The following is a 15,188-nucleotide window of genomic DNA, read 5'->3' as shown; positions in this document are numbered from 1 at the left end:
CTCTTCTCAAAATGATAATTAGTATCTAATTTAAAATAATTAGCATAAGCAAAATAGAAGGAAAATTATCATTTTTTGCACATAATAGAGAATGCTTTAGAATCAACCAAAAAGGGGTGGCTAGGAGGTGTAGTGGATAAAGCACAGGCCTTGGAGTCAGGAGTACCTGGGTTCAAATCCAGTCTCAGACACTTAATAATTACCTAGCTGTGTGGCCTTGGGCAAGCCACTAAACCCCATTTGCCTTGCAAAAACCTTTAAAAAAAATCAACCAAAAAAACCAGATGAATGCTTCAGCAAAGTTGCAAGATATAAAATATACCTCACATAAATTATCATTGTTTTTGTATGTTGTCAACAAAATTCAGTAGGAAGAGATAGAGAAATTCCCTTTAAAATAACTTATAGTATAAAATACTTGGGAACCTAATTGCCAAGTTACAAAAATTATATGAACATGATTATCAAACATTATACAAATAAAAGATCTAAACTAGAGAAATTTAATTACTCATCTGTAGGATGAGCTAATCTAAAAATGGTCATACTTCCTAAATTAATTTATTTAATCATTGCCATATCAAGCTACCAAAAAATTATAGAACTAGAAAAACAATAGCAAATTCATTTGGATGAACAGAAAGTTAGGGAATTAATGAAAAATATCATTAGTGGGCAGGAAGGGATCCTAGACGTAAATGACCTCAAAGTATACTATAAAATTATAATCATCAAAACAGTGTAAGATAAAACAGTAGATTGGTGGAACAGATTAAGTTTCCAACATAGAAGCAAATAAACACATTAATCTAGTGTATAATAAAACAAAAGAATTCTCTATTTAGCAAAATACTGCCAGGAAAACACTGATTAAAACTATGTCTAAATCAACATCTCACACTGTATATCAAGACAATCTCCAAATTTGTAAATAATTTTGACATGAAGATTGATATCATAAAGAAAACTTAAAGAGGATAGAAGAAATTATCTGTCAGATCTATGAATATGGGAAAAGTTCATGACCAAACAAGAGTTAGAGAGTTCATGATGGGAAACATAAGACAATTTTGAGTACATAAAATTTTAAAAGTTTCACTCATAAAACCAGTACAGCTAAAATTAGAAGAAAAACAGGCCAAAGGGAAAAACAATTAGCTAATCTCTCTAATAAAGATCTCATTTCTACTTCCAGATAAGAGATTGAATTTAAAAAAAATATTGAATGAGAGAGGGAATGATCAAAGGAGAGAGGTCCTTGATATGCACATTGAGAATGGGCCAGGTGTGTCATGTGTTCTAGGTATACTGCATATGGATAATTTCTATTTACATATTATAGTATTTTGAGGGTTTCAGTGTGCTGACAGTGACTGTAAACCTAGGTAGTGCAAGCATTATTTCCAGTTTATAGTTGAGAACACTGATAACTCCAGAGATTTTGTGACTTGCATAGGTCACACAGTTAATAAATGTCATAGGCAAGTTTTAGGCTCCTATTTTTTTTCTATTACTCTCAAATTGAATTTTTAGTATTTCAATAAATTCTATTTATTATTTCCTGACTGTGTATATGTATGTGTATCTGCATGTGCATATACATATATGTTAAACACATTCAGTCTTTTAAATGTTAGGTCTTCATTTTCATTAGTTGTATTTTGTTCTAGTTTCAATTTTTAACATTGATTCTATCTGTACATGATTTTTATGCCATGTTACATTTTTTTTAAATATTCAAAATTAGAATATATGTTTTTATCATAATTTGATTAACTTTTCTACATTTAATTATTTTTCTTTTGGACTCTCATTTTGACATTTTTAGATTCTGAGAATTTTTTTTCCATGCATCACTAACTTGGTTTTTGCTATGTTCTTAACTGGGGCTGTAAGTGTAAGCAGTATCATTTCTTATTAAAATGTAAGCAGTGTTATAGCTTATATAAAATTAAAGAGTTATCCTTCACAGGATTCATTTCAGTTTGTAGTAGAGAACTGGACTGTTTGGTTTTAGAGTCTAATGTGGCAGAATCCAGGAGATCTTCAAATTTATGTTAAGGTTGGCTTTCTGACTTCAATTCTAATTTTGAATAGTTGAAAATAGCAAAGAAAATTTAGTAAACTGTTCTAAGCTGTACAGTTGCAAGAATAAATTTCTGGACTTGTTTAATTTTCTGTGTTGTGATTTTTGTAGTTTCTGCTTTGCAGTGCAGAACCTCTCCAGACTAATGAAATTCGTTTGAACTTGCCTAGATTAAGCCATTATTTTTTAGAATACGTCAAAACTCATGATTGATAGAGTAGTTTCTTTTTTTTCTGCAGCTGGGCAAAACAGATGCTGTCTCTCACAAATTCCGAAGGAAAACAAAAGTTAATGACACCAAAAATAGAGAAGTTACCAGTGCACATAACGTTAACTACTCTTCTTTCAGTCCTTTGTCAAATGCACCTTATGAAGATAATGATCATCTGAACAATTTCCAGGACAAAGGAGACACGGGATTAAAGAAATGTTCTCTTGGTTCAGAATTTTTGGAATCAGATTTAAAATCTGAGTCACTCACTGAACTACATTTGGTTGATCATCTCTCAGCTTGCAGCCTGTCTCTACCTTCTTTGTTTGAAGATAATAGCCTGGAGCTTTTTCATCCTTCTCATCCTACTCTTTCTTCATTTGCCAATGAAATCTCTTTGACTTCTTCCTTATTGGAGGAGCTAAATGAACATGAATATTCAGATTTAGTGGAAATCTGTAACAATGAAATGTTAAAAGTATCTTCTTGCAAAATTTGGAAAGATGATTGCTTATTGCTGGTCTGCTTGGTTGCCAACAAGAGCATTTTGGAATTGAAGAGTATGAATTTAGAAATTACACCTACAGAAAATTTCAAGGTAAGAAAATTGATGCTTTGTTAGCTTTAAAGAGATAGTTTTTGCTTATTAATATTTTTCTTATAGCTCACAAACTTATTCCAACTACTTGCTCTTAAGTCTCTATAAAAAATTGAAAAAGGAAAAGAACTGTCATAATTTCCATATTTTGAAAAAAATGAAAATGAGAACATTGTAAGAAAATAAAACACATATTTTCTTCAGATTAGAAGATCCAGTTAGAGAATTGAATGACTTATAATCAAGAGGTTAATGGGGAAAGTGCTAAATATTAAAATTGGTTTTAAATTGATGCTATCTCTTTAATAATTACTTTCAGATAGCCCCATCATTATTATGAAAAACCCAGAAAACACTTACCTTCCTACCAAGACAGAATAAAACATGCATTAAAAATCTATGAGGAAGCCTGGTGGCCTTGGGCAAGCCACTTAACCCCATTGCCTTGCAAAAACCTAAAAAAAAAAAATGAAAATAAAAAATCTATGAGGAGCAAAATGGGTGAGGCAGCTAGTTGACAGCGTCCTGGACCAAGAGTCAGGAAGACAGGAGTTCACATCTAGCCCCAGACAAATCATGTAACCTCTACCTCATTTTCCTCATCTGTAAAATGGGAATAATAATAATAATAATAATAATACCTCTTACCTCCCAAGGTTGTTATAAATCCCTTAACAAAATTCCTGGCACACAATAGGCACTTAAATTAAATGCTTATTTCCTTCACTGAAAGATAAATAAATGAATAATAACCCCAACTCTTTCCCAAGTAGTATGCAAGGCATTTATTTTAATCTCCTTATTTATTGCCTTGCATTAAATGACTTGGTGTTGTTTTTGTTTATTCTTTGGTTTTAACATTGCAAATGTGATCTATAATAATATCCGTACTATTACAACAAAGTAATTTGGAATTTGTTGTAATGGGATTTGAATTATTTTATAGAACAAGTTATCTTGGACTGACCAAGGGCTTGAACTAAAGTTTTTTTGTTTGTTTTGAATATAGTCTGGAAAAAGTGAACTGCTAGCTAACATTTGATAATGTTTTACAAAAATTTTGGTTGCATTAGTGTTTTTTATTACAGACTTTAACTCCATTGACTCTTGATTATTTTTCCTTGTAAAGGGGAAATTTCCAATTTTCAAAAAAAAAGAAAATGGCAAGTGTACCATGTTAATTCTATTGATATTTTTTCTCCAAGATTTTCAGTACAGTGTCATATTGTTTTACAGATCCTTGAGCATCCTGGCTTCTGTTTTCCTGAAATAGAAGCAGAAAGCACCAAAAGTATCCAGCATCATGTGCAGATGGAAAAGCCTTTTACAGAGGAGAGTCTTTCTGGTTATATTAAGTATCAGGTGGAAGAAGATCCATATATTCAGCTAGAATTTTCAGTAACTTTATCACTGTTGGATTTCATTAGGTAAATTGATTTTTCATTTGGAATAGCAGTTTAACTGGATTTGGTTAAATCTAAAATTTCTCATGTTTATCTTTTACTTTTTATTTTTTTTTTTTTAGGTTTTTGCAAGGCAAATGGGGTTAAGTGGCTTGCCCGAGGCCACACAGCTAGGTAATTATTAAGTGTCTGAGACGGGATTTGAACCCAGGTACTCCTGACTCCAAGGCTGGTGCTTTATCCACTATGCCACCTAGCCGCCCCTTGTTTTTTCTTTTAAAGCAGTTTTTTTCCTTCATATCTGCATAAAGATGAAACCATCATTTATCTCATTAAATGTTCTTTGATCCAACTAATTCTTATGGCCCAAATCTTTTTATAGAATATTTAATTTTTTTATCACTAAGGATAAGTAACACTGAACATTCATTGTGTTCAGAGCACTGTTTTGAGTTATGTGAGAGAAAGACATAATCTCTAGCAAATTCAGTGTTGTTTTTTTAATTTTCAAATATATCATTCAGGTCAGTATTCTTTCATGAAGATTATCTGAAGATTGGAGAAGAAGGAAATACCCAAGGAATCCATTTTTCAAAAAAACCTACAAAGCAGCCCTTTAAAAATCTCAGACTTACAGTTGTGTTTGATTTTTACAATTCCCGCCCCGACTTTAAAATGTTATAGTAATATGTTATTAAATGTCTACCTGAGTTTGACCTTATCTATTATAAGATACAGTCCCTGACTTCAAAGAATTCCTAGTTTTTGTCTTTGAGTATGTATAACAGCGAGCAGTAAACAACAAAAGACTAAGCAAAGTATTTTTTGCAAGGGTCATACTTTATTAAAATTCTTGCTTGCTTTTGACCTAATCCCTGGTATATCATTGTGTTTAAGTATTAAAATGAATGTTATTTTATTTCTTTCAATTACATGCAAAGATAGTTTTCAGCATTCATTTTTTTGTAAGCTTTTGCATTCCACATTTTCCTATCACCCTCCTTCCCCATGAAAATAAGTACATCTGATATAGGTTATATATGTATAGTCATATATAATGTATTTCCATATTAATCATGTTGTGAAAGAAGATTTAGAACTAGAGAGGAAAAAACCATGAGAAAGAAAGAAAAAAATAAAGCAAATTTTTAAAAGTGAAAATAGCTGCATCCAGACTCCATGGTTTTTCCCTCTGGATGTGGATGGCATTTTTCTATCACAAGTTTTTTAGAATTGTCCTTGATCATTTGAACTGCTTAGAGAATCTAAGTCTATCATTGTTGATCATCACACAGTGTTGCTGTTAATGTGTACAATGTTCTCCTGATTCTGCTCTAAGTATTAAAGTGAAAGTACATCTGGGGGGTGGCTAGATGGCAGTAGATAAAGCACAGGCCCTGGAGTCAGGAGTACCTGGGTTCAAATCCAGCCTCAGACACTTAATAATTACCTAGCTATATGGCCTTGGGCAAGCCACTTAACCCTATTTGCCTTGCAAAAACCAAAAAACAAAAAGAGGGAAGTACATCTGAAAGAAAACATTTTGAAGGTTTAATAATATTAATCATGAGATAATACAAAAATCACACTTTGACTCATTGAGAAATCCAAATAAACGTATCTTCAGTGGGGTATAAACTCTAGCAGGTCCTTCTAAGTTCCATATATCTGAAGTAAAGACCTGGTAGTGGATTATGTGTCATCTAAGGCACCTCCTTAATTCATTTTGGAGAGGTTTAGCATGAGAAAGTTGGTCAATAAGTGATGAAAATTGTTTTGGCCACAGCAATTCAGGAAGACTGTTTAGGAATAGATGGGTTATTACATACATTGTTGAAGAGGATACCTACACTGATGAAATATTGATATAATGTTTATTTATAATTATTGATATAATAATAGGTTAATATAATAATATAATAGGTTAAATTATTCACTGAGGTCTAATCAGCAATGTATGTAAACTGTGAATTTGGAGCTGAGTGACTGCACATTTCCTGATGCCAGTATTTTTTTAGCATCAAATTAGAAGTTGAAATTATAATTTATCATTAGAATAAGATTTCTTTGCTTCTATAATTATTAAGATATTTATTTTTATTTATATCTGTTACATTTGAAAGTTTTTGTTTAGAATCATTGAATTCTTTTGGATTATATACTAATAAAAAATAATTTCAGACCAATGAAGATTTGCACCGAAGACTTTGGCAAACTTTGGCTATCCTTTGCAAATGATGTGAAACAAAATGTAAAATTCTCAGATTCTCAAGCTAATTTGCCTTTTGCCTTGAAGACCCTGCAGCAGAAACTAAGACTGCACATCGTTGATATTATAGGTTTGTAGAATAATTAAAACAAACAATATTTTATTTATAATGTCTTTTATTTTAATCTTTTTTCCTCCCATGTCACATAATTCTGTGTTAAACACTTAAATATCATCATGGTGCCTACAAATGACCACTGTTCATCATAGACCTCTAACAGCTGACTGCAGCACCTGGGCTGTGTTCTTTTGGAACTAGCTGAATTGCTTAGGACTGACATAGCAGAGACATACTTTTATGGATTTTCAATTAATATTTTAGAAGAAAGTACATAATTTATCAGTTCTGAAGTCTTAAAAGCATATTGATTTACTACTGATTATTATGTACTTGAAAAGTGGTATCATATGATTGGTACTTAGAATTTGATAGTCAAATGTACCCATGACTCCATTTATATTTAGTTTTGTTTTTTTCTGTTTTTAAAATTTTGAGCTTAACAAACATGAACTAAAATGAGCATTTTTTGGTGTTGTTTTTGCAAAGCAGTAGGGTTAAGTGACTTGCCCAAGGTCACACAGCTAGATAATTATTAAGTGTCTCAGGTCGGATTTGAACTCAGGTCCTCCTGACTCCAGGGCTGATGCTCTTAATCCACTGCACCACTTAACTGCCCCCTAAAGTGAACATTTTGACAAAAAGAGAGTATTGTTGATGAAACTACAAATGTTTGTAATAACTTACTTTTCTTTTGTAGTATATGATAAAATAGGGGCAGCTAGGTGGCACAATAGATAGAGCACTAGCCCTGGAGTCAGAAGGACCTGGCTTCAAATTTGGTCCCATACACTTAATAACTCATCTAGCTATATGACCATGGGCAAGTCATTTAACCTATTGCCTTGCAAAAGTCAAAAAAAAAAATTCAAATTTCAGTAAAGTATATTTTAAATAAGAGAAGACTGTCTTGCTTGTCCATGATTCCTTCTGACTTTCCTTCTGTTCTCTTCTGTGCATTTAAATAACATTAAATAATGTTGTTGTTTTTTTCGGGGGGGAGGGGGTATAAATCTTTTCCCTAGTTCTCTCTGTATTTCCCTTTCCTTCTCTGAGAAAAAAGAAAAACAAAGCTTTTATAACAAATTCATAGACAAGCAAAATTAATTTCTATGTTGTCTATGTCAGAAAATGTGTATCTCAATTTGCAACTTGGGTCACCTCTGTCAGGAGGACCCATGGAACACTTACAAATAAATTATAGAGTTGTTTTGGGTTTTTTTTAACTTTCTGACTTTGTAAAATTTAAAAAATTACATTAAGAATGTTATTACACTAAACTTTGAATATTTTGTTGTAGAGTAATAACTAGAACTTTTCATTTGATAATGCTTTGTTTTTATTTTACTTATAATCATTTTATTTTTATTTATGAAAAATTAAATTTAGTAATATTTACATAATTTATTTTAAAACATTTCATGATTTTATTTATAATTCAATTTTTTCTATCCACAGAATAAAGAAATGGTTATAAATTAATATGTTCTCTATAATGACAAATTTATTGTGGTAAAATATAATACGGGAAGATCATTATCACATTGATCGAAGGCTTTATTTTTTTTTGACAATAGCCAGTTTCATTGACCATCTAACAGGGATTAGAAAAGTTATTATCTGAGTAATGGAAATGATGTACTAGCAGGGACTTCACGGTTCCTTACATGGCAATAAAGTAACTGAGATGGACAAATATGATTTTATAACAGTGGCATTTATCTTGGATCATTTTCCATTCAAAACAGTGGCATTTGTCTTGGATTATTATCCATTAAAAATTGTTTTTTATCTTGACTTTTCTTCTCAAAAACAAAATTCAGAGTTTTAATGTTTGATTATTAATTATTAAGCACCTAGCCTAGTGCTTTTCCCAGAGGAGTTATTGGTTGAGAGAGCAGAAAGGTGTTTGCTCAAGTGAAAAATCGTAGACTTGTACTTTGTTTCATTTGTGGGTTCTTGATTAAAAGGCTGCTGAATTGATTGAGACTGAGAATATATCATTTTCTTTTTGTTATAGGAAATGAAGGAATACTGGCCTGTCACCTGCTCCCATCCATCCCCTGCTTGTTGCACTTAAGGGCTTATGAAGAAATGGTAGCTCTGTGGTTCAGATCCTCTTGCTCTACACTTCCAGATTATTTACTGTATCAGTGTCAAAAGGTGATGGAGGAATCCTGATCAAAGCTCTGCTTGTTTTCTACTTTAAAAGTTTACATAGATAAAATTATTTACCAAAGTAAAATGAACTCACGGTACATCTAATGAAAAGAGGAATAATTTGTTTTTCAAGTGTTTCCTAAAAGGACTTCTTAGATAAGAAAGAGCTCCATGAAACTATACCTTTATCACTTTGCTCAGGATTTGTATAGTATTTGGGTATCCAAAAGTGACCTATGTTAGCATTTAAAAACTGTTAATTAATGGTTTAACATGACCTAGGGTTGGGAGACTGAACATATTTATTTTGTAATAAGCAGTTTTTCTAGTTAGCATATTTACTCTAGGACTAGTGTGGATTTATAGCTAAGTTTAAGTCTTAGTTATCTCCATTAATGGAGAGAGAAGTTAGTGGATAATCCCAAGTGTAATTAATATTTGGTTTTGAAATGCATTGTCTTTTCTTAAACTACTTTTCCTCTTGATTATGTTTTATTTAGACCAGTATTAAAATTAATTTACGCTCTTTGAACCCATACTAATCGATCTTTGTGTTGGGCATCCAGAAGCATATTGGGTGGCAAGAGGAAGCCATCTTGATCTTCACTGTGTTATACTTAATCCACACATGTATATCTGAGAATTGACCATAAAATCTGACAGTTATTTTTTCTCTCAAAGTTAATTTTTTAGCTGAAAATTAATTGTTGTGCTGACTATTTTTTTAAAACTCACTTAAACACTTCTTTATAGAAATAAACTACTTAATTGGGGATACTATAAAAAAATGTACTTCATTTATGGGTAATATTGTAGCATCATTTGCTAATTAAGACATTTAAGCTAATTTATCTTTAGGAGTAAAATGTATCCATGTTTGATACTTTTTTAAAACACCTGAGTAGCAGCAGCACAGATAACCTGTATAGGCACTACAGTAACAACATGCTATTTTTTCATTCTCAGGGGTCTTTTTACTCTTCAACCATTATATAGCTTCTGAGAGTCATTATCAAAACTGTAACTTCTACTGGTATGAGAAACTTAGTGCTACACTGAGTTAATGTTTCCAAAATTTTATGATTGTAGATTAATGTCAAAAACAGATAATATTTCACAGTCTTAAATACTTTTTGAAGTTTTTTCACTTTTCATACAGTTCACTGGAGATTCTTCAGGTAATATTTTAAATCACAGATAGCAGTTAATTAGTTATTTAATTTACACGGTCACTCACTTTTAAGTCAAAAGAACTAATCGTAGCTTATAAAAATATTAAGAGATTTTCTTAGTTCTGACAAATTTAATTACTGGATGCCTCTGTGGGAATAGCTTTAGAGCTGATGCGTCCAACCTTTGGTTTCCTTAGATTTGCCATTTGTTATTGTGCTCATTAATGGTGTGGATTGAATTGTATTCATGAATGGTTATTGAATTTTGTTTGTGGTCCTTGAGGGATTTTTGTTGGACTTTGCATGACCCAGAAGAGTTAACAGATTGGACACTCCTATTCCTAGAGCATGCCTTCCAAACAGTATTTTTCTTATAACTTATTTTTAATTTGCTCATTTCTTTAAGCTAACACTTTTGTTATTACCTATTCACTTAAACATGTAGTAGAGTTCTGCTTACAACAACAGTGTTAAAGGACAAAAGAGTCATCAACATTATGAACTTTGTGTGCTGTGATGAGGGAGACATTCCCCTAATCCGTCCCAGCCTAGGCTGGGAAGAGAGGCCAGTGATCTGTTTCTTCTGGGGTACAAGGCAGCAGTCGCATGGCAACCTCCCCAAAGGCTCTCTTCCATTCCTGTCCTAGTCAGTGATATAGTTATCTCGCCTTTCATGCTATTTCTTCTTCTGCTGCTACAGCCATTGTAGAGAAGGAGCATCACTCTGTCACAGTGCAAAAGTATATAATACCATATGGGAACTTGGGATCCCTCCCTCCGTTCGCTAGGATAAGCTTAGAAGCCCATCTGGGATCAGTGTTTGGAGTATTCATCAAGCAGGTAGGGAATACTGCAAGCCTGTCTTCTTTCCTTGCTTATAAGGGGTACATCCCTCTCTTACTCCAGCAGTTGTTACAGCAGTAGTAAAGCCGAGGGATACATGCTGTGGGGTACAGAAAACATTGAGTAGAGATAGGTAAAGAAGGAATAGTTGAAGGATTATCACACCATTGTTGTTTCTGTTATTTGGAGTTCTTCCATAGGAGACAGACTTCCCTCTTTTAGCAACTAAATCTAATACAGCACTGCTTTTAAGACTTAAAAAAAAATTACGTGTGATTTCAAAAGCAAATGTTAAAAAAACAGCTTATGAACACAACTCACTGATTTTTAAGTATTCACTAACAGTGTATATGATGCTTATTTTTATTGAATATTTAAGTCCTAAATCAGGGATTATCCTCTTTATATTTTATTCAGTTTGACTATGATGGAATGAGACGGATTTTATGTGGGACTTGTGAAACCAATGTTATTGCTTGCATAGTCAACTTTATGTACTAGGTTTAGGGACAACACTAAGAATGTTGGGCTAGTAATGGTGGCAGGGGAACTTGGCAGTGTGAATACTCTTCATACTGGGGATTACATCAGGCCTCTTCACTGGAATGGGAGAGGCAACAAATGTGAGCCTGGAATGGATAAAAAGAAAGGCAGTAATGATCTAAGGTCAGTTGTGGTGGTTGGAAATAAGATGGTGTGGTCCTCAGTGGAGGCACTTGTACGGAAAGAGAAGTCTGCCATCTTAGAAGAGGCATCCAATAAAAATAAATGAATAAATTTAAAAAAAGAAGAGGCATCCATTAAGAGTGTACCTTAGGGGTGGCTAGGTGGGGTAGTGGATAAAGCACTGGCCCTGGAGTCAGGAGTACCTGGGTTCAAATCTGGTCTCAGACACTTAATAATTACCTAGCTGTATGGCCTTGGGCAAGCCACTTAACCCCATTTGCCTTGCAAAATCCTTTAAAAAAAGAGTGTACCTTCGAGGAAGAAGAAGAGAGGAAAGAATGAGAACTGGAATAGAGGGCATAGGTAGTAATCAAGAAATGACTGGAGATGCTAAATAGCCTGCCAACCTGTGGTTAGCATATTCAATATTGCATAGACCTATCTCAAATGCTTAATGTTGTCCAGGAAAATTTCTGTGTGGTAGAAAGTATTTTATTCCCCTTACTCACATTTTATTTAATATTTTGATATTTTGAAGATGTTGAACTATCTTTTTTTTTGCGGAATTATCTCTTTTCATGGATTGAAGCCATTTTTGTCTTGTTATCAGCCAGTGAATTACTGAAAGTGCACTGAATTTACTCATTTGTCTGTATTTTAATGTGTTAAACTTTTAGAAGAGAAAAATGAAATGTATCTTAACAGGCAGTAATTTTCATGTTTTGGAGTTGGGTTCTACAATTTGGAAAAGTTCAATTAAATGTATAACTGGCATAAAATTGTTAATACTTCTTACTTGTGGTCCATGTATTTATTATTTTGTAAGCAGTTAAAAAACAATCAATGCTAGTGAAGCTAGTGGCATTGACTAAAAGAGAAAAGGGTACATCGGAATAATTTACTTGTTCTACCACAAGAGTGGTAAATTAGTAAAAATTATTTTTGTTTCCTTACTAGAGAAAAAGACAATTTAGACTGAATTAATTCCCATATTTCCTCTTCAAATGATGGGGGAAGGGGCAGCTAGGTGGCGCAGTGGATAGCACCGGCCCTGGAGTCAGGAGTACCTGGGTTGAAATCCGGCCTCAGACACTTAATAATTACCTAGCTGTGTGGCCTTGGGCAAGCCACTTAACCCCATTTGCCTTGCAAAAACCTAAAAAAAAAAACAACCCAATGATGGGGGGGAAATTCACTTGAACTCATTTAATATCATCATGTTCAAAGAAGCAAGAAAATATAAATTAAACTATACTAAAATATAGTTAAAATGAATACTTGATTAGAAATCAGTATTGTTACTAACACTGGCATTTACTATCTGTGACCTAAGGCAAAAAACTTAAACTTTCTGTATCTCACTCCCTTTATATATAAAATGAGAAAGTTGGACAAAGTGACTCCTGAGGTCCCTTCCAGCTCTGTGATCCTATGAAAATTCTTTAGGGATCAGCCTTTATTCTGACTCTTTCATTCCCCTACAGATCTCCAGTTTAATCACTGAGACTGCTTAATGGCATTTGGAGACTCATCATTGATTTTCAGGGTTTGAATAAGCCATACTTTCTGACTCCAGTTTGTAGCTTTCTTCCTGTATTACTAGATAACTCTAGTGGGTTTTAGACTCTCTCCATTCATTAGGAAAACCAATGGAAAACTGTGATTTGGAGAGGGCAAAAGTATATATTTAGACTTATTTGCCTTTGGAATTCCATGACTTCTCAACTTTTTATTTAACTAGAATCTTTGAAACATTATGAAATTGAGATGAGATAGCAGGCTCTATTTGAGATAGAATCTAGTGAAAATAAGAACAGAAAGGACATCTGAAATGATACAATTCAAACTTATCTAGCAACTGTCCCACCATTTGCAGTTCTTTTTAGTTGAAATGGGTTTAAGCCAAGAAGTCACACCACACTACAGTGAATGGACAGTTTTTCCACTGTCATTTGTCAAGATTGAGCTCCAGGAGAGCTGAATAAATAACATAAAAAGGGCTACAAAGTATGCAGTCAGTCCCTTGAATAGTAGTTATAAACCCAGGAACTTTTGGTGATGGAAGTGGTAGAAGACAGGGGGAGTATACAGAGAGAGACTGTAGAAAATAACTTTGACAGGAAGATAAAATTTTATTAGTGTGTAGTTACTTAGACTATTTCTTGACCTGGAATTTGGGGCTATGGAGGGGTCACACACAATATTCCAACTTTATTTACAATTTGTAACACATCAAAGTGTATGGATGAAAGTGTGTGTGTGTGTGTGTGTGTGTGTGTGTGTGTGTGTGTGTGTGTGTGTGTGTTTAGAGAGAGAAAACTTAAATGTCCAAATTTAGCTGGAGTGGATGGTACTACATGTGGTAGCTATGGGATTAGGAATTTTAGGTCAAGAGGCATGAAGCATCACTCAGATAAAATGTGAATTCACATTGCTCAATTAGATGGGAAAGATACTATTCAATCAGATAACTAGATGGGAAAGGTGCCAGAAGAATGGGTAGAAGGAACAAAGTATTTATAGTTTAGACTAGTTGAGAACCAAAGACAAGTGATCAGTGTGATTTAAACCTCTCTTGAATGAGATAAAGCACACTCAGCTATAAAGTGGTCAGTGAACTCCTTTTTAGGAGAGTGAGCAGTATATGTGTTGCTTCTCTAACTCATTGCTTACATTCAGTGCCATATAGTTTCTTTCCATTTAGCAGAGAATCTGGCCTATTGAATTGATACAAAAGAGAAAAAAAACATGCCCAGAAATTTAAAAATCTCATTGTTATGAGTATTTACCTTAGAGAAATCCTACAAAGGAACTGATTCTTTTCATTCTATTACTGACTTTATCAGTGTTTTCCTCCAATCCCTAGCAAAGCAAACCTTGGAGTATGAGGTGGAACAGAGACCCCAAGAAGTAGAGCTGAGACCCAAAAATCACCAATAGAAATTATCAGGTATAAAGAGGGCCAGTTGTGCCCTCTTCCTGGACTGCCCCTGGACTAATAAATAAACTCATCCCACCTCTTTTTCTCCCAGTCCTTGGGATAAATTAGAGCCACATATCAGTAAACTATGTCCTTTCCTAAATTCCCATCCTTTTATCATCTATATTAATCTCACCCTTCCTATGACCTATTACAGCTCTGCCCACCTTTTTATGTACTGACTATATTTTCCTTCACACTTCCTGATTCTATTTCTAGACTTCCCCTTTGCCAGTATCACTCAGCAGCCTCTCCTAAATTTATAACCCATTTAAGATCCTAGAGAAGTGTCTATGGACCCTCAGGACATTCTCCCTCATTTTCCAGGTTTAGTATCTATCTTTCTATCTACACTCCTGCTTTATATATATATCAGGCATAAGAATGCCTAAATCTTCACCATAACTACACACAAAGATGGTTACGTCCTTGATCTTACTATCACTCAGTAGGGTTCCACTTCAACAGTTAATTGTTCCAAAAAAAATTTTTTTTTAACCAGATCAGACCCCTATGTATTTTCTTCTCTTCCTTTGTCTAACCATTCCTAAACTTATTTTTTGGAGAACTCTAGTCACTTCATCCCTTAGTATTCTCCTTGCCTGTAACTCCTGCTTCAATTTTGCAAATTATTCCTTTTGAAAGCTGAATCCTCTAGTTAGTAGTCTACTCTATATGGTTCTCTGTGCTCAAATCTCTTCCTCCTATGCCTATTTGATTCTCGCTTGAAACCTTAACCCCC

At 33.5% G+C, this 15,188-nt stretch overlaps 1 protein-coding gene across 1 annotated transcript in view; it reads left to right on the top strand.

Annotated features, from left to right (window-relative positions):
• AP4E1 (adaptor related protein complex 4 subunit epsilon 1) overlaps positions 1 to 9,470 on the top strand; it is a 72,308-nt gene extending 62,838 nt beyond the window's left edge. Inside the window, exons 18-21 of the mRNA XM_074234682.1 lie at positions 2,326 to 2,895; positions 4,132 to 4,322; positions 6,480 to 6,637; positions 8,646 to 9,470. Coding sequence (XP_074090783.1) covers positions 2,326 to 2,895; positions 4,132 to 4,322; positions 6,480 to 6,637; positions 8,646 to 8,806 — 1,080 coding nt within the window. The 3' untranslated portion in view covers positions 8,807 to 9,470. The remainder of the gene's footprint in view (positions 1 to 2,325; positions 2,896 to 4,131; positions 4,323 to 6,479; positions 6,638 to 8,645) is intronic.
• The last annotated feature ends 5,718 nt before the right edge of the window (positions 9,471 to 15,188 follow it).

The sequence above is a fragment of the Macrotis lagotis genome, chromosome 4 (assembly GCF_037893015.1).
Source record: "Macrotis lagotis isolate mMagLag1 chromosome 4, bilby.v1.9.chrom.fasta, whole genome shotgun sequence".
NCBI classification, from domain to species: Eukaryota; Metazoa; Chordata; class Mammalia; order Peramelemorphia; family Peramelidae; genus Macrotis; species Macrotis lagotis.
This window is presented reverse-complemented; position numbering and strand designations above follow the sequence as displayed.